Here is a 19,883-nt window from a genome sequence, read left to right as displayed (position 1 = left end):
GCTGATTTGATTGAGAACCAGTCTGTTTTTCCTTCTCATCTGCTGGAGGTGAGACACCTCTATGACAGAGTGGTCACTGTGATTTAGCCAGATAGGCACCAAACACTGTTTTTCATCTCTGCCAGTTTTGGCTGGAACATTAAATAGCATTCAAACCGAATATTCTTGAAAGGTCCTGGTATAAATTAATAAGTTATTTTTTCAGCCCATTACGTTTGACCCCCAGGATGAGCTCAAAGTGACAAGACTGCCTAGTCTGCCTGCCTGCCAGTCTCCGTCTTCCTTCACATACGTGTCAATGGCGTGTGTTCTCGTGGACCCAGGACTATTCTTGGTTTCTTTTACTGACCCCTCTGCTTCTCCTTCCTGTAAAAGCAGAAATGAAAGGGATTTAACACAGTATGTCTGCAAGACAAGTTCTTTGTTTAAAAAAAATAGACCAAAGATTAAGAATTTTAATGATATGCAACCCAAGGAACCTACCATACATTTAAATGTGAAATGTTTAAATTGGGTTACACAAATGGGATGGGAATGTACTCTTCCCTCGCCCCGCACACCCCGTCAGGATTATAAATATCTAGGCTAAGGCGTGAAGGTCAGACTCCTCTCCCTGAACACTTTCAACCTGACTCCATAAACGTGAAAGCTTATCTCCTTCCTCTCCCTGGCAGTTCCTTCTTTCTCAAGGTTAAGGCTGTGCAGAGCTAGTGACAACTCCATATACCTTTCTTGTACAGTCCTTTAAAATGTAAGATGCTAGAACTTGCTGAGGCAAAGTTGAAAAAGAGGCAGTTTTCTATGGAAAAGACTCAAAAGCACCGTCTTTGCCAAGGCAGCTCCCATTAGAAATCTGTATGCACCACAGGCCCTTTAGGGAACAAGACTAAGGCTAAGACTTACGGGATTGAAAGGCATTTATATTCCAATAAGCTCATGGGAAAAATCTTCAAAGATGCACAGAGATGGTTCTAGATATTATTTTTCTGCTTGGGGCCAATGGAGGTTCTAGATATTTTTTGATACACTCTTCCTAAATCTTGGGCAATATTTTCCAGTTCACAGAAGCAAAATGAGCAAAAGATGTTTACACTAAAAATAACTGTCACTCATCTATGAGGGAGAATCTAATGTTAACCAGGCACCCTGAAAGAAGCGGCCTCATTTGGAAACTTCCGATACGCTGTTTGGGTTTCCTGAATTTTATCAGTTATTTGCAGGCTAAAGTTCTTCGACCAGACTTCTGTTTCAAAGTTATCTTCAGCCACTTGCAAAAAGGGTACTCTGGCAAAATATGTGTTTCAGTTGATATTTTAACTCTCTTGATTTCAGCCACTATGAATACATCTGAAATGTACGAGGGAGTATGGATGGCATTTTCTAATTCTATTAATCTTTAGTGCAGCATATGAATCCAAAAGTAAAGAAAGGCACACATTAATATTTCAGATATATCCAGTAGTTTAGCTGTCTTGCAAGTTGCTCCTTACTCCTCCTGACTTATCTACAAAGTACATTTTTCTCTTTCAGGGACACTATTAATGTCTTTTCCTGTATCAATCACATGGGTACTTTGACTAAGCCAAAATGGCAGTCTGTATCACAAAGGACTTTATCCTGGTGTTTTTTTCTCCTCCTCTCCCCAATCTTTCTTAGCAGCATTGACAGAGAGGCCCCTGCATGGTGTGTCTACCTGCTTTGCTCTTTAACAGGACTGTCCCTACACCCCAATACAGGTGTGACGGTTGTAACAGGTGCTACTAACAGGTGCTGCACAAGTGCTTAGGGATCAGCACACGCCCCCTCACTCAGCTCCCTTCATTTTGGGCCACACAGACATCTGAGTTTGATGATATTGGCTTCAAACTTGGCTCTCAGAGGTTCCTGAGCTGTTGCTGTTAGAAGGGAAAAGCAAAGACACCCTCTCAACCTACAACAGAGCAGCCCAGCTCTCTTTTCTCCTCTTCTTATTTGTAATATGCCATGGTTCCTCATAAGGCTGTTTGAAAAGAGGGTTCTACTATTAAAAAGGGTTTAAAAGCCATTTGTTTACTGCTTTTGGTCGCAATTCTGCTCACCTAAGTGAACTGATAAACGGAGCTTTGAGTCTGAAAATGACAGAAAGTTCATGGTTGTATGTGTTTTGTTTTTTTTTTTTTAGGTCACAAAAATGTCCTATTTACCAGGACATATTAGAAAGAAAAAGAAAAAGACTACGCCTTTTGCCACAAAAGGTAATTAATATTTTTCCATTTTCTCCACAACAACCCTTATGAGCATTATGTTATACTTAAAAAATGAAAGCCAGTTTATCTTTACTACACTGAAATTGCCTCATTATTTGATTTCCCTGTGTTGAGTAGAAAAAGTGGTATTTGTTTCATCTGCCCAGGTGAGGCTTTGTAGTTTGCTTAAAACAAAAACAGAAACCTTACAGCCATCCTAATTTCAACAAAGGAGTCTTCTGCGGGGCCGCTGGTGTTCAGCTTGAGCTGCAGTTCTGACACGATACCCAGCAGGTCTGCCTTCTCGGCCTGAAGGCGTGCCACCTGTGTCTTCAGCTGCTCCATCTCCGCCTCTGCTTCTGCCTTGGGAAGCCTGGAGTCATCAGTGGGGTCCTGGAAAAGACAGGGAGGAAAGCAAATTAACAAGTCAAACCAAGGACCCAGCCACCTCCACCCATGGACAAGATCAACATCTTTGTCCCCTATGCCTTAAAGTGGAAAATTCTAGCTCTTACTTGACTATTTTGATGTAGCATTTAAATTGGAAATTTTAACATTATTTTATTATATTCAAATATTAGGAATTTTAAAATAATTTAAAATAAAATAAGAAAGAAAGGCTTCCTCAGCACACTAGACTAATCTGACATTATGAAAATAACCAAGCTGGCTTTGGCAATGGTAGACTCATAAACCGTAGTTCAAAATTCCAGAAAGTAAGGGCAAAGAGCTGCCATCACCCAACCTCTTGCCTGTTTTGCTCCCCACAAGTGCCCACCCAGGCCCACTCTCCTCTTACTTGTCATATCTACTTAGAAGCCAAAGCATCAAGGACATTAATTGGTCCAGTAATGGCAAAACACAAAGAAAGGTCCAAAAGGCTCCCAGTGTGGAGGTTGGCAGCTAAAATACTCTACAGTGGCGTCTTAAGTTTGCTAAAAGTACATCTGGTGAGAAATTAAAAAATTTAAAATTCAGAAGCTGGTACCCAAGATTAAAACAAAAATAAATTTTAGCCTATATAAACATTAGTAATAAGCATTAATATTTCACTAATGTCAAGAACATGTTGTGTTCACCCTGTTACATTCACTGCATATGACAAAGTCATAAGAGAATGACCCTGCTTTGATGCAGTGTTTTTACTTGTTTTTTTCTTTTCTTTTTCTTTTTGGTAGAGACGGGGGTCTCAGTCTTGCTCAGGCTGGTCTCGAACTCCTGACCTCAAGCAATCCTCTTGCCTTGGCCTCCCAGAGTTCTAGGATTACAGGCACGAGCCAGCACACCCAGCCAGGTGTTTTTACGTGGAAGGAGGGAGAACAGAGATGGACCACGCTCTGCTAATCACTAAGTGTGTCACCTGGAGTAGATTCCTTTAAGTCCTGGCCTCAGTTTTCTTGGGTAAGGAAAAAAGATGTGGCACCACAAGGTCTCTATGGTTTCTTCCAGTTGTCACCTTCTAAGCCTCTCGTTTCCTCCTCAGGAAACCTTTATTGCTCTTATGTGCATGGCATTGTGCTTTGGTTCCCTTCCCAAACCAGAAATATATACACTTGGGATTATCACAAAACTACAACACATTAGAAAGTTGAAATACGCACCCCCTCATCTTAATAGTGTAGTGGAAAATAACAAATACCTTAAGATCAGCATTTTTTTGTTGTTGTTGTTAGAGACAGGGTCCTGCTCTGTCACCTAGGATGCAGTACAGTGGTGCAATTGTACCTCACTGCAACCTCAAACTCCTGGGCTCACGAGATCCTCCTGCCTCAGCCTCCCAAGTAACTGGGATTATAGGCACATGCTACCACCTGGCTAATTTTTTTTTTTTTTTTTTTGATTTTTGGTGGAGAAGGCATCTCATTTGCCCAGACTGGTCTCAAACTCTTGGGCTCAAGCTATCCTCGCACCTTGGCCTCCCAAAGTGCTGGGATTATAGGCTGGGGCTACCACACTCAGCCAAGACCAGCTTTTAAAAAAAAAATCTTAATTACTTTTAGGAACTTATAGCATGATTAAATATCATCTAGAGATGCTACAAACAAGCAGTTTAAATGAGTGATCTCAAACTCATCAACATGTTCTGAGTTTTTTCCCTTCCCTGACCTCTTTGCCATTTCCTAAGGAATAGAAAACAGGCCCAAAGGCTTGTAGTAGAACCAAAACAGTACCAGAAAGACATGAAGATGGACCATAAACCAACTGGGTCATGAAATATTAAAAAATGAAGGTACAGGCATTAACTTGCAACATGACATGTCCCTTACACCATCAGGATTGTGCTCTTCCTCCTCGTGGAGTGGAGCAGACCCCTTGCTGGGAAATTTGCTACCACCTAACTTAGAGAAAAGCAGCTCATTGTGAAACCGAAGTTAGGTCTGCAAGGGAAGGTTAAAAGTCTGCACAATCTCTCTTAGTAATGACTCAAGCAAGATAAACAAATTTAAAGGAAGAAAAACAATAAAAGGGCAGGTACTGCTTAGCCTAGAACCAGGAAATAAACAGGTAGAGGCAAGACTACGCTTTACTAGGAATCTGCACGTTTACTCTCCTGACCTGTCTAAATACATTTTATGGAATGAGTTTTTAAAAACCACCTTGGCATGAGGGTAGGCAACAGAGTTTTAACTAAGCATCTGAGGAGCAGTGATATAAGGCTATGACATTAGAATCTCAGATTATTAGGTTAATTTTCCTCTTCACACTTATGAGGATCTCTTAATTATCCTTGGGAAATCATGAATCCACTTATCTGGCCATAAATGCATTGCACGATGACTCTAAATTTCCCTTCCCTTTATTGCTTTACTTTCCATTCCTTTCCTGGACTATTCCCATGGTTCCCTAGATCTCTACTCTAACTCCATTATTTTTTACTGTCTTTCATCACTTTTGGGCACTTACCATTCACCTTTGTGCAGCACAACTTCTCTGTCTTTTCATTTATTTGCATAATCTCTCTATCCCATGGTCCTGAAAACATGCCCCGGTTAATATTCCATCTTAGACTCCCAGAAGGAAAGTGTAGCTAATGACCTTTGCCTAGCAGTCTGTACAATCGGAAGTCAGAAAGTGCACTCTAGGGATCATTCTAGTGAGTCACCCAGTGAAATTGGCCAGAACCACGAACAGCAGCCTCACCCTGAGGCTCAGGGGCAGACTGCAAAGGAGATCCCGACTCCCTTCCCTGGCGAGGCACAGGACACATGCGAGGCCCTAGTGGCTTGGTGGCTTTCCCCGTGACACCCCTGTGGAAAACAGCAGCAAGGGTGGGATGGCATGAGTGGGAAAGTCTGAGGCCCAAGAACTATACTAAGTCAGGGAGAAGAGGGCTAAATGAAACATCTCTCCACGGGCCCACGAAACAAAAATTAAAGAAGAGGCAGGGAGGCAACAGGGTGGGCCTGGGGAGTGCAGCGGGGTGGCTGCAAGCCGATGGCCGAGGGTTTGAAAGAGCCACGAGCATCTCCTCCCAGGCCCCCACCTCCTTTCCGAGAAGCTGGTTTTCACTGATCATCTGCTTGAAAGCAGCTGTCCAGAGTCCAGCTTCTGATCTCATCTTATTCCAATTCTGGAGCCTTCTGGGAAAACCTACAGGCAGACTGTCTCAGACAGACAGACTGCTTGTAGAAGCTCCGTTCTTGACTTCAATGTGACAGGCCCAGCAGGCTTGAAGCCACTGTCAGCCCACATCCCCAAAGCTATGTAGGACATTTTCTGCCAGAGAGTAGAAAATTATTCATATATCTCAGGTGATCATTTCTTCAGAGAATTCTAGCTTGAAAATATTTAGATAATGAGAGATTTCCCTCCAAAGAAGCGACTTAATGCTCTTTGAACTGAAAGACAAGTTGAAGGATAAGATAAATCTCACCAGCAATAAAATACTTCCAATACAAGTATAAATTTATTCAAGCAGAATGTTTTTATTGTCTCTTGAGAAAGATCATTGACATGAACTATAATATTTTTCTAAACAACTTTTTATCCTTTTGATCGTTCTATATCATCCCCCTGTTTCCCATTATTTTCTTTCCATTTTATTTATTTATTTCCATTCTTTACCCATCCAAGAAATCAGAGATCAGCAAAGTTCAAGGTAAAGTCTCAAGAAAAATCACTGATACCTGGAATAAATCCTCCCTCAACCAACCCAGTGCTCCATCCTTCAAAGGGTTGTTAAGTGCCAGGTTGGGAAGAAAACAGGCAGCAGATGTCCACCTAAACAAACAATACCCAGTGGGCCTTGCAGTATCCGTGGGGACTTCAAATGTATTCTGGTTGATTTTTTTTCACTAACATTTTTGATATCCACTCTTGAGTATGAGCACATTTTCTAGGTTCTTTGGGTAAAGAAAAATGTGTTTATTTCCCTCTTCATCTGTGGCAACCCTATGACCCCCTACCACATGACATTTGCAAAACCAATTTTTAAAAGGAAAATGTAAAGTGAATAATCTCTATTTTAGACTGAGAGAAAGGACAAGGTCAGTAAGTAAAAATTCTGAGTAACAGATTTTTAAAATGTGATTTTATATCAAAGACAAAAACTAAAGACAATTGGATGGTTCCATCTGCACCATCTATAATGAATATAAAACGCTGATTTATAACCTCAACATTCTTTTGACTACAATCAATATGGTCAAAGATTTACAAATTTCTTTCCCCCAACAGAGATGATACATGACCCTTAAAAGTGCAACCAATCTTTTCAGCAAAAACACTTCTTCTGAGACCATGTAAAATACCAGTCCATCCTGAGCCATGAAAGATTTGGATCTAGGCATCTAGACAACAAAGATTCTACTGCAAATGGTAAGAAAATAAAATCACAATTGATTAGTCTGCTCACCTCAAATGACCTTTCTGATTTCCCTTTTAGTTTTCCAAGCTCTTCCTTCAATTTCTCATTTTCATGACTCAAGGCCATAAGACGTTCTTTGGCTTCTTTGCTCTGTGTCTCAAAAAACTGGCGTTCTTCCTTCTGTTTCTCTGTCCAGGCTGACAGCTCCTCAAATCGCCCTTTCATAGCTTGATTATTTAGCTTCATGGCTTCTGCACAAGGTTCAGAGTGAGGAGTGAGAGAATCACACGCCAGGAGAGTGGACTTAATTTCATGAACCAAGCCTCCCTCTGGGCCACTTCACCACATGGCCCTGAATCTAAAGTTGCCACACTTGGCCTGGGCCCAGGGTTCAGCAGGAAAAAGACTGTAATAATGAGAGTGGTTTTTGCTTCCAGAAAGGACTAGTGGATCTAAAGTCATTTCTAGTCCTTAAAAATCCCAAGACAATAAAATTGATTTGGGTGCTGCCACTATAGCACAAATACCTATTAGTAACTAGGGAACTGAGAATGTTCTTATCACTCCTACATTTGAACAGTGGTCCTGCCAAAAGCCATGGCTTGAGATATCAGAATGCTTTCTCTTAATAAGGTGATGTTTAGGACTAACTCTGTAATCATAGTGGACTTTCTTTCCTTTTCCTTTTAAATGGGCTAAATGTCATTATGCGATTTCCTGAGATATATAGAATACTTTTTATTCTTACCTGTATTCAAAAATAAGGTAAATAGAAACAGTTTTAGCCTTACTAAAAGCTAAAACCTGTGCTCTTTCTCTCCCCAGGGAAACAGGGAAGGGCGCTCACCTACAAGCCTTACTACAACGGGATCGCGTTTCGTGAAGGCCCAGGTGGATGAGCACACAGGCCAGCTGCTGCTCACCTTTCAGCTGATGGTTCTCGGTCAGGAGTTCTTTCATCTGCCGCAGCAGCTCCTCTGGGGTGAATGTGTCCAGGTTTGGGTGAGCCAGACTGGGGGGTCCATTTCCTGTGGTTTCGTTGGGGCTGTCCCCTTTTTCAGTCAGGCAGCTGAGAGGTTGGTGGGACATGGCAGAAGTTCCTATGGAAAAGTCACTAACTGAAAATAGAGCTGTCCCCCTCGCTACAAGGGCTTCCCTCGAGTCCCACAAATCCATTAGGAATTGCTCATATTTACTCCAAAAATTGCCTTTCTCTCCAATTACAGTTTGAACATTTTTGATTCTTCACTTTAAACAAACCAAAAAGGTATATTCCATCTTCTGGGGAACTATGTGTGTGTGTTTGTGTATGTGTGTGCATGGGTGTATAAAGGAGTACAAAGAAGCTGGGAAATAGGGGAGAAAGAGGGGTGTACGATGTCATGATCAGGATAATATTTGTAGACAAGGGCAAAGTATCATTAAAGAAATTTCCCATGCAAGTCTTTAAGTTCAAAATCCTTATTTTGAATGAATTGCATGGTATGTGAATTACATGACAATAAAGCTGCCAAAATACTCCATATTTTATTTCCTGTATTTCTGGTTAAGAGGAAAGGGAGGATTAGCATTCTCTGAATGCCTAATATATGCTGAATCACACCAGACATGTCACTGTCTCTTTTCTTCACTACAGCTCAGCTAGGCAGCTACTTCACAGGGGAGGAAGTTGAGTTTGCAGAGGTGTGCAGCTCATCCAAGCCACGGTGGATGAAGCACATCAGCAATCAAGGAAGATTCCAAAACCCAACCTGTGATACAACGAAGATACTACTGAATACTCAGGCTTTAATATTATAGTTTTCAATGCATACTAATAAGACTAAGACATCTTTAGTTATTACGTATTCTGAAAACATTTTTACGCATACTATTTTATTTTGTATATGGCCCAATGTGGACATATAAATAAAAGATGGATGAGTGAATGCCAACTCCACTTCTGTGTTACCTACCACCTGAGCAAACACAGATCCTTCCCACGACTGGCTACATGCTACAGGTAAAAATGTTCATCTTCACACTTCATGAGAATGATGGTTTTCCCTCAAGAAGTGATGTGGATAGACTATAAAGCAATACATAGTAAAGGCAACTCCTCCTCTAACACTGTATACCTGTGCACACACACCTCTGTTCTACAAAGCTAAAAAATGGCTGACGTCCAGAGAGATGCCTGAGAAGCATATTACTTCCAAGATGCTTACCTTTAGAAGACAATTTTAAACCCATCTATCCAACAAATAGGTAAATAAGCAATGATGCACGCTATTCAACTGTGATCAAGCAGAAAGCCACTGACACCACAAAAGCCCTGGGATGAGATGAAGAAGGAACTCGGAGGTGAGCATCCCGTTTCTAATGGAAACAAAGCACTGCTCCAGTTAGACCAGTCAGCATCTCAAGATTATGGAGCCCATGGGATCCCACTGAGTCACAGAGTCCATCACACATGAAATCAGTTGCTGGGAGACAGAGCAAGAGAACTGCCCCCTTTCTGATATACAACTATATAATAACATCTATGTGTGCACTTAGCATCCATCTATTAAAATGAAACCAAACACAGGGAATATGGGGTTGCTTCCCTGCAACGACAGGAGGCAGTAAGTACCTCAGGCTCCCTGGAGGTGCCCTGAGAGACGTCCTGTAGGTCTCAGGAACTTGTAGGTAACCAGAGACAGCACTACCGACCATACCCTGCAGCAGGACAGCCTGCATGACTTCTTCCTAAAGCAGCTCGCATCAAGAAGTGCATTCTCATGAAATCCCGTAATGAGGATGATGGCAATTTTATAAAGTGAAAAGCAATGATAAAACACATTATTCAATTTGAACCTTTTATATCTGTTTCACATACCTGAATTAATTTAGAAAAAAAGTACAATGCTGAAGTGTTCTTCACTTAGCATTAGGTGATTAGAACAGAATGCTTTTTTTTCCCCCCAAAAAATGATATGGCTAAACTGTCAGTTCCTAACTTTCCATAAAATTCATTTTTCCACAGAATCATCTTGGTGCTAATATTTCATAAAAATGGAGTTTTACAGAGTAATGGTGTTCCTACCTATTTTATAGAGGAATACTAAAGTTCTAGGTAATAGATTTAAAAGATAATATCTTTGTAATATGAATCATTTGATTGTCAACATTAAATTTCCTCTGATACTCAGTGATGACACTATACTTTGCAAAGACCATGGAAACATTTAACAGATTGTATTTTTTTAAAAGTATCTAAGCAACCATCTAGAGAAGTTTGGTTTCATCTTATTATATGCACAAATTTCTCCTCCATGGCTCTTCCAAGAGGAGAGAAGATGGGAGAGGAGGGAGAAAAGAGAGAGACATGCCCCCTTGAAAATTGTCCAGATTTCTTTCTTCCTTCCTTTATACCTCTACCAAGCCCACAGATACAACCATAATAAAGTCAAAACTGGTTCTAGTAGTTACATCAGTGCTTCTAACTTTGTCAGGCTGCCCAGATTTTATGAAGACACCAGGAAAAAAGCTGGGTTGTGCTAAGGAAGACAGGAGAAAAACACCTGGCCACACTAGCCAGATGTGTGGCCTTTGGAAGACACCTGACTTCTTGTGATTATTTATTGACTCGTGTAGCAAATGATCTTGAAGGTTGCTTTCGGCTCAGAAGCCCTGTGAAAAGTATTCTTAAGTTTCTAGTAAATAAGATCACAGTCTAAACCATACCTTTCACCACACACACTCCCAGTACCCTCAGGGGCACCCTAGCTGCTCTGATGAATACATGCACCTGTCTTAGTCAGAGCAAACTCTTTGATAGCCAGTGTTGTTAGGACAAATTATTTTGTAATTCAAATGTCATAGTAAATAAGAAGTTAGCATATATGGCAAACAAAAGCATGTAAGTACTTACAACCGAAATTTTACTAAAAGTAATTTAATTGATTTTGGATGACTCGAAAGGCACTTGATGATTTTTAGAATGTTCTCGGGCATCATTATGAGTTACTGCACAGTGCACATGTGAAATACATACTGGTAGAATGCCAGTTAGAGAAAGCATTATTCTCTAAGTTTTTAACATTACCTTGAGTTATTTTCAACTGTGCAAAGACAAAGACACATTATATATCCTTGCATACGTCTTTGAAGGTTAAAGAAACTGATACTAAGCCATTTATTCTAAGGTTCTATCTAATAACAGAATTTCTCAAAAATCAACTGACCTAGATCTGAAATGTGTCATTTCTAAGCAAAGGTGATGTTTACTGATGGAATGATGAATTAATTAAGCACAAGATTTGTCAAGATTTCACCAATCAGGAAGACTAAGGACTACCTGGCAAGAGAAAGGTCAAAAGCAATTCTCCTAGATTTTATTCCCATATCTGCTATCTGAATTCCTGACAGTACATATTATTTTTTAATTCCAGAGATCAAGTAATTAATAGCAATGACTTGACCTTGTAGATGTGGGCGTAAATCTCATTCCTGAGTTGGCCTTAGAGATGATCCAGTCCAACTTCTTATTCAGTGCAAGAATGTCTTGTCTGGTTTCCACAGTACATGGTCATACAGAGCTCCTGAATACTTCAGTGACTGAAAATATCAGGGATGACTTGGCAAGCACCATTCAATCCATTACAGGATGGCTCTGATTGCCGGAAAGTTGTTATGTCAAACAAAACCTGCCTTACACTGACTTCCACCCGCTGGACACTGGACACAGAGTAAGCCTAGCCCCTTACCCTGGTGTACCTGAGTCTTCAGATTTACTAATGAAGTATTCACAGGTTCAACCCCACACCTGGACAAATTAGTTTTAAACAGTGAAAACTTGTTTCTTGATGAGAAACAATAGTTGGCTATTTGCAAATTCTGGTGGGTTCACAAGGGAGCTGAGTAAGGTTCCAAGATTGCATCCACTGAACCCATCACCACCCTGGGAAAAGAGCTTAGAGTAAGCATCCTACTAAGGGGTAAAAGCAGACTGTATTTTACTAATATGTGGAAAATGGGAATAGCTTTAACTAGTTGCCTAAGGCAGGAACCTGGGAGTTATGCTCAATTCTTCCCATTCCCTCTTCTCCCAAGTCTAATGGTCACCAAGTGCCATCACTTCCACCTCCAAAATGTGTCTAAACCCCACTGCCTCCTCCATGCTCACAGGCTTAGTGCAGGCCCTTCTCATCTTGTCTGGACCACAGCAATGTTGGCCTTCAAAAATGACAGGTTTTTGCCTATTTTGCCTACTGCTGTATCCTCAGCACTGAGAACGTTACTTGACACACAGAAGGAAGGGTTCAGCAAATATTTGCTGACTACATTAGAAAAGCCTCTTAAATGGTCAACTTTCACCTCTTTCCACTTCAGTCCCATGGCCTTGTGGTTTCTTTCATAATATGAGGTCATCCCCCTGAGTTCATCCTTCCCACACAAGGCAGAGTTTCAGCTTCTTAGCAACACAAACACAGCCTTTCAGGCTCTGGGCCCAACTTACCCACCCGAGTCACCTCCTGTCACCAAACCACTTGTAACCAAGGCATGTTAAAGAGCTCACAGTTCCCTGCATTCTTTGGCCCCTGTGCCCTTGCTTCTCTTCTGTCCTCTGCCCGAAATGTCTGGCTCCCTTTTGCCCTGGCAAACTGTCCCTGGACAGATCAACATCCAGTTTGAATATGACGTCCTGTGTCAAATGAACTGTTCCTTCTTCCAAGCACCCAGGAGCACTTTGCATTTCTACCTCCTCGGCCCTTTCCAAAATTATTGTAATCATCTCAGGCCAGTCTATTTTCTCTTCATTTTATTCTTTCTAGAGACTGGCATATGGTAGGCTCTCAGTAAATGTTTGTTAAAATGAAATGAAAATATAGCATACTGAGGTATTTTCAAGTCTAATACCTGTAAAGTGCTTTCTACTGTGTAGGTGACAAATCCAGCATGCCAATATTGTTACGAGTTTTTCTACAGTCCTATGGCATTCATTTCCAGATTCTTGAAATCGACTTTTTCAACTTATTCTAAAAAGTAGAACTGCTTTTTTATTTCACTGCAAAGGCATCTGGATATCATTTCATGACACATATTCTAATAATCCTCATACACATGTCAATGAAGACTTAAAATAATTTTTTCTTTCTGAATGAAATAGACTTTAATTTTTAAAAAGTTTAACTTCTTCCTTTTCTTTTGGATTTTGAGTTTACTATTCCATAAATTCCAAAGAACATATGAAATATGCCAAGTCTCTATAAAATTCAGGAAAGCAGGGCTTTGGGGATGAGAAGTTGTATCTCATTAGAATACCTATGTGCCCCTACTTAAGTGAGGGGGTTCAGTTGGAAGGTAATACAGTGTTCAATTGCTTGCAAGAAATAAAGTTTGGTTTGGGGGGTTGGTTATATTCTGTAGAGTAGCATAATATGCAACCTAAAGGTCAGTTATAAACAAAGAAGCTGCTACTTTTATAGTGTTGTACACAATACATAAAGAATTCCTAAAATTGGCCCAGTAGAAAAAAAGACCAATCACCCACAGACTCAAATCAATCATTGTCCTCTCTCTACAGGTCACATTTAAACTTCATTTGTCTTGCCCTTTCCAGGGCAATCGTGGCCTTGGCCTCTGCTCCCGGACCTCTCCAGACCAATACAGACTGGGCCTGTCCGAGGAGGCAGCCTGGGCTAACTGCCCTCTCCCTAGGTCAAGCACTGCTGCCCTGCTAACCAGGTCCAAAGGCTCTTGATGTCCTCACACCGCCTTACTTTTCCATGGCTTTCCTTTCCATGTCATCCTTGGTATGCATTTCTGTACCGACAGTTTTCCTGGTGGTGGAGGCGAGGCCAGAAGCTGGGTTTCGTTTTCTTTGAGGGATGTTTACTGCCTCTAGCTTGCACATTTCCAGTGGTGAAAAAAACTCCTTTGGGGTTCTCAGCCTCATCAAATAGTCTCTCTCTCTTTCTCTCTCTACATACATACATATATATATATACACACACACACACATAGTATGTGCACACTATACATACACTCTGTCCTAGAAACAACGGTTTATATAAATTCCTTTCAGCTGTTCAGTAATCCCACTACCTTAGAGAGGGGACACTATTCTTTACTGTTCCTGGGCCACTCCATTAAGCCAAAGTAGCGTTCTCACGTCTTCCAGAGATGTATCTTTAACCACTTCCTCCTTACAATGAGGAATTGGCTGCACAATCATTCCCAATCTGCTGGAGGACGTCACCCTCAAACCACCTCGGTGACCTGCAGAGGAAGTCACCTGCGGCCAGCCAGGCCGGCGTCTTGGGGGCGGGGGGTCTTTGTATTGGCCGCCCCCGTTGCCCCTTCGCAAGTCAGGATCCGCGGGCCTGGAAATCCTCCCACGGCGGCCGTCCCATGGGAGGGACGCCCCACCCCTGGCCACCCTCACCCCGACAGGCTCCGGGCCGCAGGAAAGGGGGCGGCGGGGACCGATTTCGGGCAGGAGAGGGGCCCGCCAGGGAGGGAGTCACCCCCCTCGCCGAGCCCCTGCCCGCCGCCTGCCCCGGCTCACCTGCCGCCCGCGATCGGTCTCCCTCGGGGTCACTGCTGCCCCGGCATCGTGCCGCTGGGGGAGGGCTCCGGACTGGGATGCGAACGCCGACCAGGGGACCGGCCGGGGGCGGCGGCGGGGGCAGCTGGGCTGGGGGAGTCTCTGGCTGATCCACGGCCTCCCGACCCCGCCCAGCGCCGCTCAGCTGACCGCGCGCTGGCTCCCCGCCCAGGCCGGGGACTTTCCCGGGCCCCGCCCCCCGAGGCCCCACCCCTCCTCGCTCCGGCGACATCCCCGAGGCCCCGCCCCTCCTCGGTGCTGTGCCCGCCCCCGAGGCCCCGCCCCTCCTCGCTCCTGCGCCCGCCCCGAGGCCCCGCCCCCGCGGCTCGCAAGAGGTCAAGGCTGGGACCCGCGTGAGAGGGGAGTACGTCGGAATGTCAATCTTGACATAGGCCAAAAAACCAAAGCGGCCTGTAGGATGCTTCAGCCCAGAGAAAGGCTCTGGGTGACATCGGGATGCTTCAGGTGCCCCAGGCGGCGGGACGAACGACTGACCGGGAAAGTGTCCGGGAGCGGCCTTTGCCGCCGTGGCGGGGATTTCTTTGCTGGGCTGGAGGAGAGAAGGTGCCCCCGGGCCAGACAGGAAGGTGGCCACGTAAAACAGGACGAGGAGACGGGGAGAACCGCCTGGTTTGCATCTAAGCGCCGGGAGATGCCCCGTAGGACACAGACAGCGTCTAATGTCGAGGTCGAGGTCGAGGTCAAGGTCAAGGCTTGTCCCCGGCCGCAGGACTCTCGAGCTGGACGAGTACACAGAAATTAGGGCGGGCCCAGGTGCACTGGGAGAGGTCCGAGACCAAGAAGGATGTGGTATCGGGGACGGACCTGACCTACGAAGGAAGGGCCTGGCGCCGCTCACATCGGTGGCATTAGCTAAACGGCACGTGGTTGCGCATCCACGTTGCTCACAGGTTGGAAAGAAAGGAGGAAAAAAAAAAAAATCCTTAATCTGAAACGGGAACAGGCGGATGCGCCCTCTCCTGGTACCCCTGAGAGATTCAGCTTCGCTGTCTAGACCGCCTGCTGCCCGACCGGCTTTGCCTGCGGGACCCCCGTCACCACCCCCAGGTCACGCTGAAGAGCAGGCAGGGCAGGCTAGCCAGTCAGTAACTGCCCCCAGACCCAATGCCCGAGCCCTAACGCTGGCGTGTGTAGGAGGAGGGGATGGGAGGAGAGGCTGCCTTATGTGGAGTGAGCCTGGGGGTGGGGGTGAGGGGAGCCCCAAATGGAGAATTTTTTAAAAATCAGTGCAGGGCAGTACTGGGTGTCCTTCATGAAGAGAGCTTGGGAAAATAGAGAGAGAGAAATGGAATAAAATTCTAGTTTTTGTTTGACTACTGGGATAATTAAGACAGCAGAGACGTTGTCACAGCTGTCCCCTGGGAACTGTGGAGGAAGATCCCTCTGGGGCCTGTTAGGGGTGCCTACGGTACCTGTCACGCCCCTGGGATCCTTCCATTATTTTAAAACACATGAAGGTAAATTAAAATGAGCAACAGCGAAGCTCTGAGCCCGGGAAGGAGATCACACACAAGGCTGCCCGTGGCTTTGGAGTGGGAAGGTTGGGGGTGAGTTTCTGATAGAGAAAAAGGTCAAGGTAGTTTTCTCCCAATTCCTTGCTCTCATCAGGGTGGGTCCAGGAAGCATTGAGCACCCTACCGGTTCCTAGCTAGGACCTTGGACAAATTACTTCATGTTGCCATGCCTCATTCTTTTTATCTGTAAAATGGAAAATATAGTATAGGTCCCAAATCCAGTAAGTTCCAAGGACCAGAAGTCTTTTCTTAATTCATTTGGTGGCAAAACCTGACTTGACTGATGTAAAACTGTTGCAATTTTTCTTTAGACCCCTTGATGCGATTATTTACTTGCTTAGTTGAGGGAAAATTAATGAGTTGATGTGAGAGCTGCTTCAGACACTGTCAGGGTGTTAGGTTATTTAATAGATAAATCCCGTGCCTTGTGTTACCTTTCTAAAATCCAAAAAATTCTGAACTCTGAAACAAAGTTTGCCACAAAGGTTTGAGATAAGGGATTTGGACCTACTAGCTCCTACTGGCTAAGGATGTTGTGAGGATTGGCGGGAGAATATGTGTAAAACACATAGAAAAATGCCTGGTACGTGGTGTTAGTTGTGGTTATTATTGCTAGTGTTAGCGCCAGCTCTGTTTCTTAGCCTAAATGGTCCAGTTTGGTGCCTCTGTGCTCCTTCACAATTCTGAGAATGGACGGAATCTCAATGCAGCAGCCCAAACCCTGGAAATTATGCATGCTTTCATCTGTCTCACTGATACGCTTTGTGGTAGGTACATGCAAAGCAGTGTGGTAGGGTATTTAATGAGATATTGATGTGTGTTTCAAGCTTCTTGTGCTCCTCTCTACCCCAGGCCCCTCTGTTTTGGGTTAGTAGTTAGTCCCTTTGTGTTTCCTACTTCAAGAAGTGTTTGCAGGATTTTAGGCAACAGCTCTTAGAAGAACAACCTTTCTTCCTGTCCTCTGAGAAAGCCCCGTCTCAGTAAATACATTATCTACTCCAGATGTTCTGGAGGGACAGGGGCCAGAGCCAGCGGGGGGTAGGGGGTTTTGCAGCAGTTGGAGGGAGGAGGGACTCCCCCAGATTGGGAGGGGGTGGGCTGGTGGTCTCGTGAGCACCAAGAGCTCAAGCGTTAGTTGCTGTAGCACCAACATAGGTGACAAGCTGTTGGAGTGACGCAGCTGTGGGATGCATCTATTGGACCTTGGGAACCTTCTGCTGCCCAGGCCTCTCATTGGCAATTGGGCAGCCTGCTCCCTACAAGAAGCCCTATGTTGGGTCATGAGGGTATCAGCAGCAAGGGGGATGGGCTGAAGAATAAATGGCTCTTACTCCAATTGGGACACCTCCTGGATTTTGCATAACCCTGGGGAATGAGACCCTTTGCTCTCAAGGCCCCAGTAATGCCTGAGAAAGGATTTCCTTATGCCTCTGCAGGGCTGTTTTTTGTTTCTCTTCTTCCTCCCTCTTTTTAAAAATTGATATGTAATAGGAGCTGAATTTAAAGAAAGTAAAGATATGTAACATTTTCATATACATCTGAGCTAGTAGACTTGATACCCTAGATGCAAAAAACTGCATTTACTATGATTCCATATATATTATGTTAACTGTCCAGAAATGGGAAATAGAAAAAGACAGGTAGCAGACCAGTGGTTACCTGGGACTGGCGGTAGCTGAGACTGCAGGCAAGGTCAGATGACTTTTTGGGGAGAATGGAAACATTCTAAAACTGGATTGTAATGATGGTTTCACAACTCTGTAAATGAAATTAAAAGTCATTGAATTGTACACTTACAGTGGGGTGAATTTTATGGCATGTAGATTATACCTCAATAGAGCTGCACGAACAACAACAAAAAAAACCAAAGAGACTGAAATAAATATTATAGTAATTATGTCCAATAAATAGGCCAGGTGCTCACGCCTTTAATCCCAGCACTCTGGGAGGCCAAGGTGGGAGGACCACTTGAGGCCAGGAGTTTGAGACTAGCTTGAGCAACATAGCAAGACCCCATCTCTACAAAAAATAAAATAAAATAAAAATTAGCCGGGCATGGTGGTATGCACCTGTAGTCCCAGTTACTCGGGTGGCTGAGGCAGGAGGATCCTTGAGCCGAGGTATTTGAGGCTGCGGTGAGCTATGATTGTGCCCTGCACTCCAGCCTGGGTAACAGAGCAAGACCTTGTCTCAAACAAATAATGATAATTATCATTATTGTTATTATGTCCAATAATGGGTGTGTCCTTTCTCCTGTTGGGCCACTGGTGTGCTGGCTGTATCAGTCATCTCCCCTGTGGTTGACCTGGGTCTGGGCTTTGTGTCAGCTTCAGTTAGATTCAGTTTATCACTGGCTCCAAAATGGTCTGGAGGTACATTTGTCAGAAAGTTAAACAGAGGATTACCATGTGACCCAGCAAAGCCACTCCTAGGTATACACTGCAAAGGACTGAATATAGGGACTCAAACAGGTGCACGTATGTGCCTCTAAAAGGTTGCTTTCCTTCCCTGAAATACAACATGGCAGCCTCTCCCCGTGCGAGGAGTGAGGTGTATAGTTGGGGTTTCCATCAGAACAAGGGTCTGGGATTAGGGTCCAACCTGTGGCCTCAGCCAAGTATCCAAATCCCAGGGACAGCAGCCTTATGAAGAGTCGGATCAAAATGTGTATGGTATGATCGTCTCCTCCTTCCTTTCCTTTCTTCCATGTTTCTAGATCTTGAAACAGTAAACTCATTGGGAAGGAGCCGGGTGTTTATCTCCTAGGCGATCATTTGGCCCTCAGTACCTATTAGATAAGAATACCCTAGTAAGAATACTTATTAATTACTTCCTACTCCTTTCCTGTTGTGTGTACGCAGATGCCGTCTAGTCCCTGCCACATTTTCTATCAAGTCGAAGCACAGCATAACTGAAACGTTAAATCCTTGCTTTCTGGTTTTGCTATAGAACTGTTAAGAGTTCCTGGAGTAAAACTTTTCTGTTGAAGTGTTAATTAGCCAGAGCCGGTGATTTGGGAAAATGATCATTGTATTACACCACAATTCTTCATCACGGTCTGAAAAATATTGTCATCATCTTCTTGGCCTGCCTGGGGAGTGAGAAATAGTGTGGGTGTCTAATTTTATACATAGTTTTAGCCTCTTGCTTTGCATTAAATAATTGATCAGTAGCATGGAAGCACGTGTGATTTGTCTTTTTTCCATCTCACTTATTTTTTCCAAAAGAAGATGTCTCACTTCTCTGAAGAAGTGCATGGTGGAGGGAGGGACACAGGGACCTGGGTGTCAGGTTACCTGGCCTCTACCTGAGAACTCAGGAAGGGACAAAGTCCCCTGGGCCTTGGTCTCCTCATCTGTGAGGAAAGGCAGCAGTTGCAACAGGTGATCTCTTAGCTTCCCTCTAGCTCTAAAAAAATATAGGAATTCATTTTAGTTTATTATATTTGATATCCTATTTTAGTGGATGTCAAATTAACTCAATTTCAGTATAGGCTTCTTCCTCCTGTAGAGGCTAACTTAATGCTTGGCTAGTTAAATTGTCAGAAATGATTTTGCAGTTTGAAGACTCACTAAGTCCCCTGTTTTTGTAAAAGAAACAAGATGTGTTCAAATGTGATTTTCAAATAGGTTACAATAAATCTGCTTAACTGGGTGGCCTGTGACCTTTCATACCCACGAAAATTCAACGTTCCTTTCACCAGGCTATGTTAACCCTCTTCTGCTTTGGGCACAGAGTTCCTA

The 19,883-nt window shown here is 43.7% G+C and overlaps 1 protein-coding gene and 1 long non-coding RNA gene across 5 annotated transcripts in view; one reads left to right on the top strand and one right to left on the bottom strand.

Moving 5' to 3' along the window:
* OPTN (optineurin) overlaps nt 1-14,783 on the bottom strand; it is a 33,022-nt gene extending 18,239 nt beyond the window's left edge. For 2 of the 3 annotated variants that reach the window (XM_045533518.1, XM_045533528.1), the window contains exons 1-5: nt 14,567-14,750; nt 7,956-8,132; nt 7,081-7,283; nt 2,436-2,618; nt 293-366 (exon numbers count right to left, since the gene is read on the bottom strand). In XM_045533518.1, the coding sequence (XP_045389474.1) occupies nt 293-366; nt 2,436-2,618; nt 7,081-7,283; nt 7,956-8,121 (626 nt within the window). In that variant the 5' untranslated portion in view covers nt 8,122-8,132; nt 14,567-14,750. Of the gene's footprint in view, nt 1-292; nt 367-2,435; nt 2,619-7,080; nt 7,284-7,955; nt 8,133-14,566 lie in introns of all 3 variants that reach the window. The other variant, XM_045533510.1, reaches the window with a different exon arrangement.
* Nucleotides 3,441-10,121, top strand: LOC123625221. 2 transcript variants are annotated; one of them, XR_006730431.1, is made up of 4 exons: nt 3,441-3,626; nt 6,903-7,043; nt 7,858-8,299; nt 8,669-10,121. It is a non-coding gene; the product is annotated as an uncharacterized LOC123625221 (long non-coding RNA). The 2 variants fall into 2 exon arrangements; XR_006730429.1 differs by having other exon boundaries at nt 7,858-10,121.
* Nucleotides 14,784-19,883: the final 5,100 nt, after the last annotated feature.

This window comes from Lemur catta, chromosome 1 (genome assembly GCF_020740605.2).
Source record: "Lemur catta isolate mLemCat1 chromosome 1, mLemCat1.pri, whole genome shotgun sequence".
Lineage (NCBI taxonomy): Eukaryota > Metazoa > Chordata > Mammalia > Primates > Lemuridae > Lemur > Lemur catta.
This window is presented reverse-complemented; position numbering and strand designations above follow the sequence as displayed.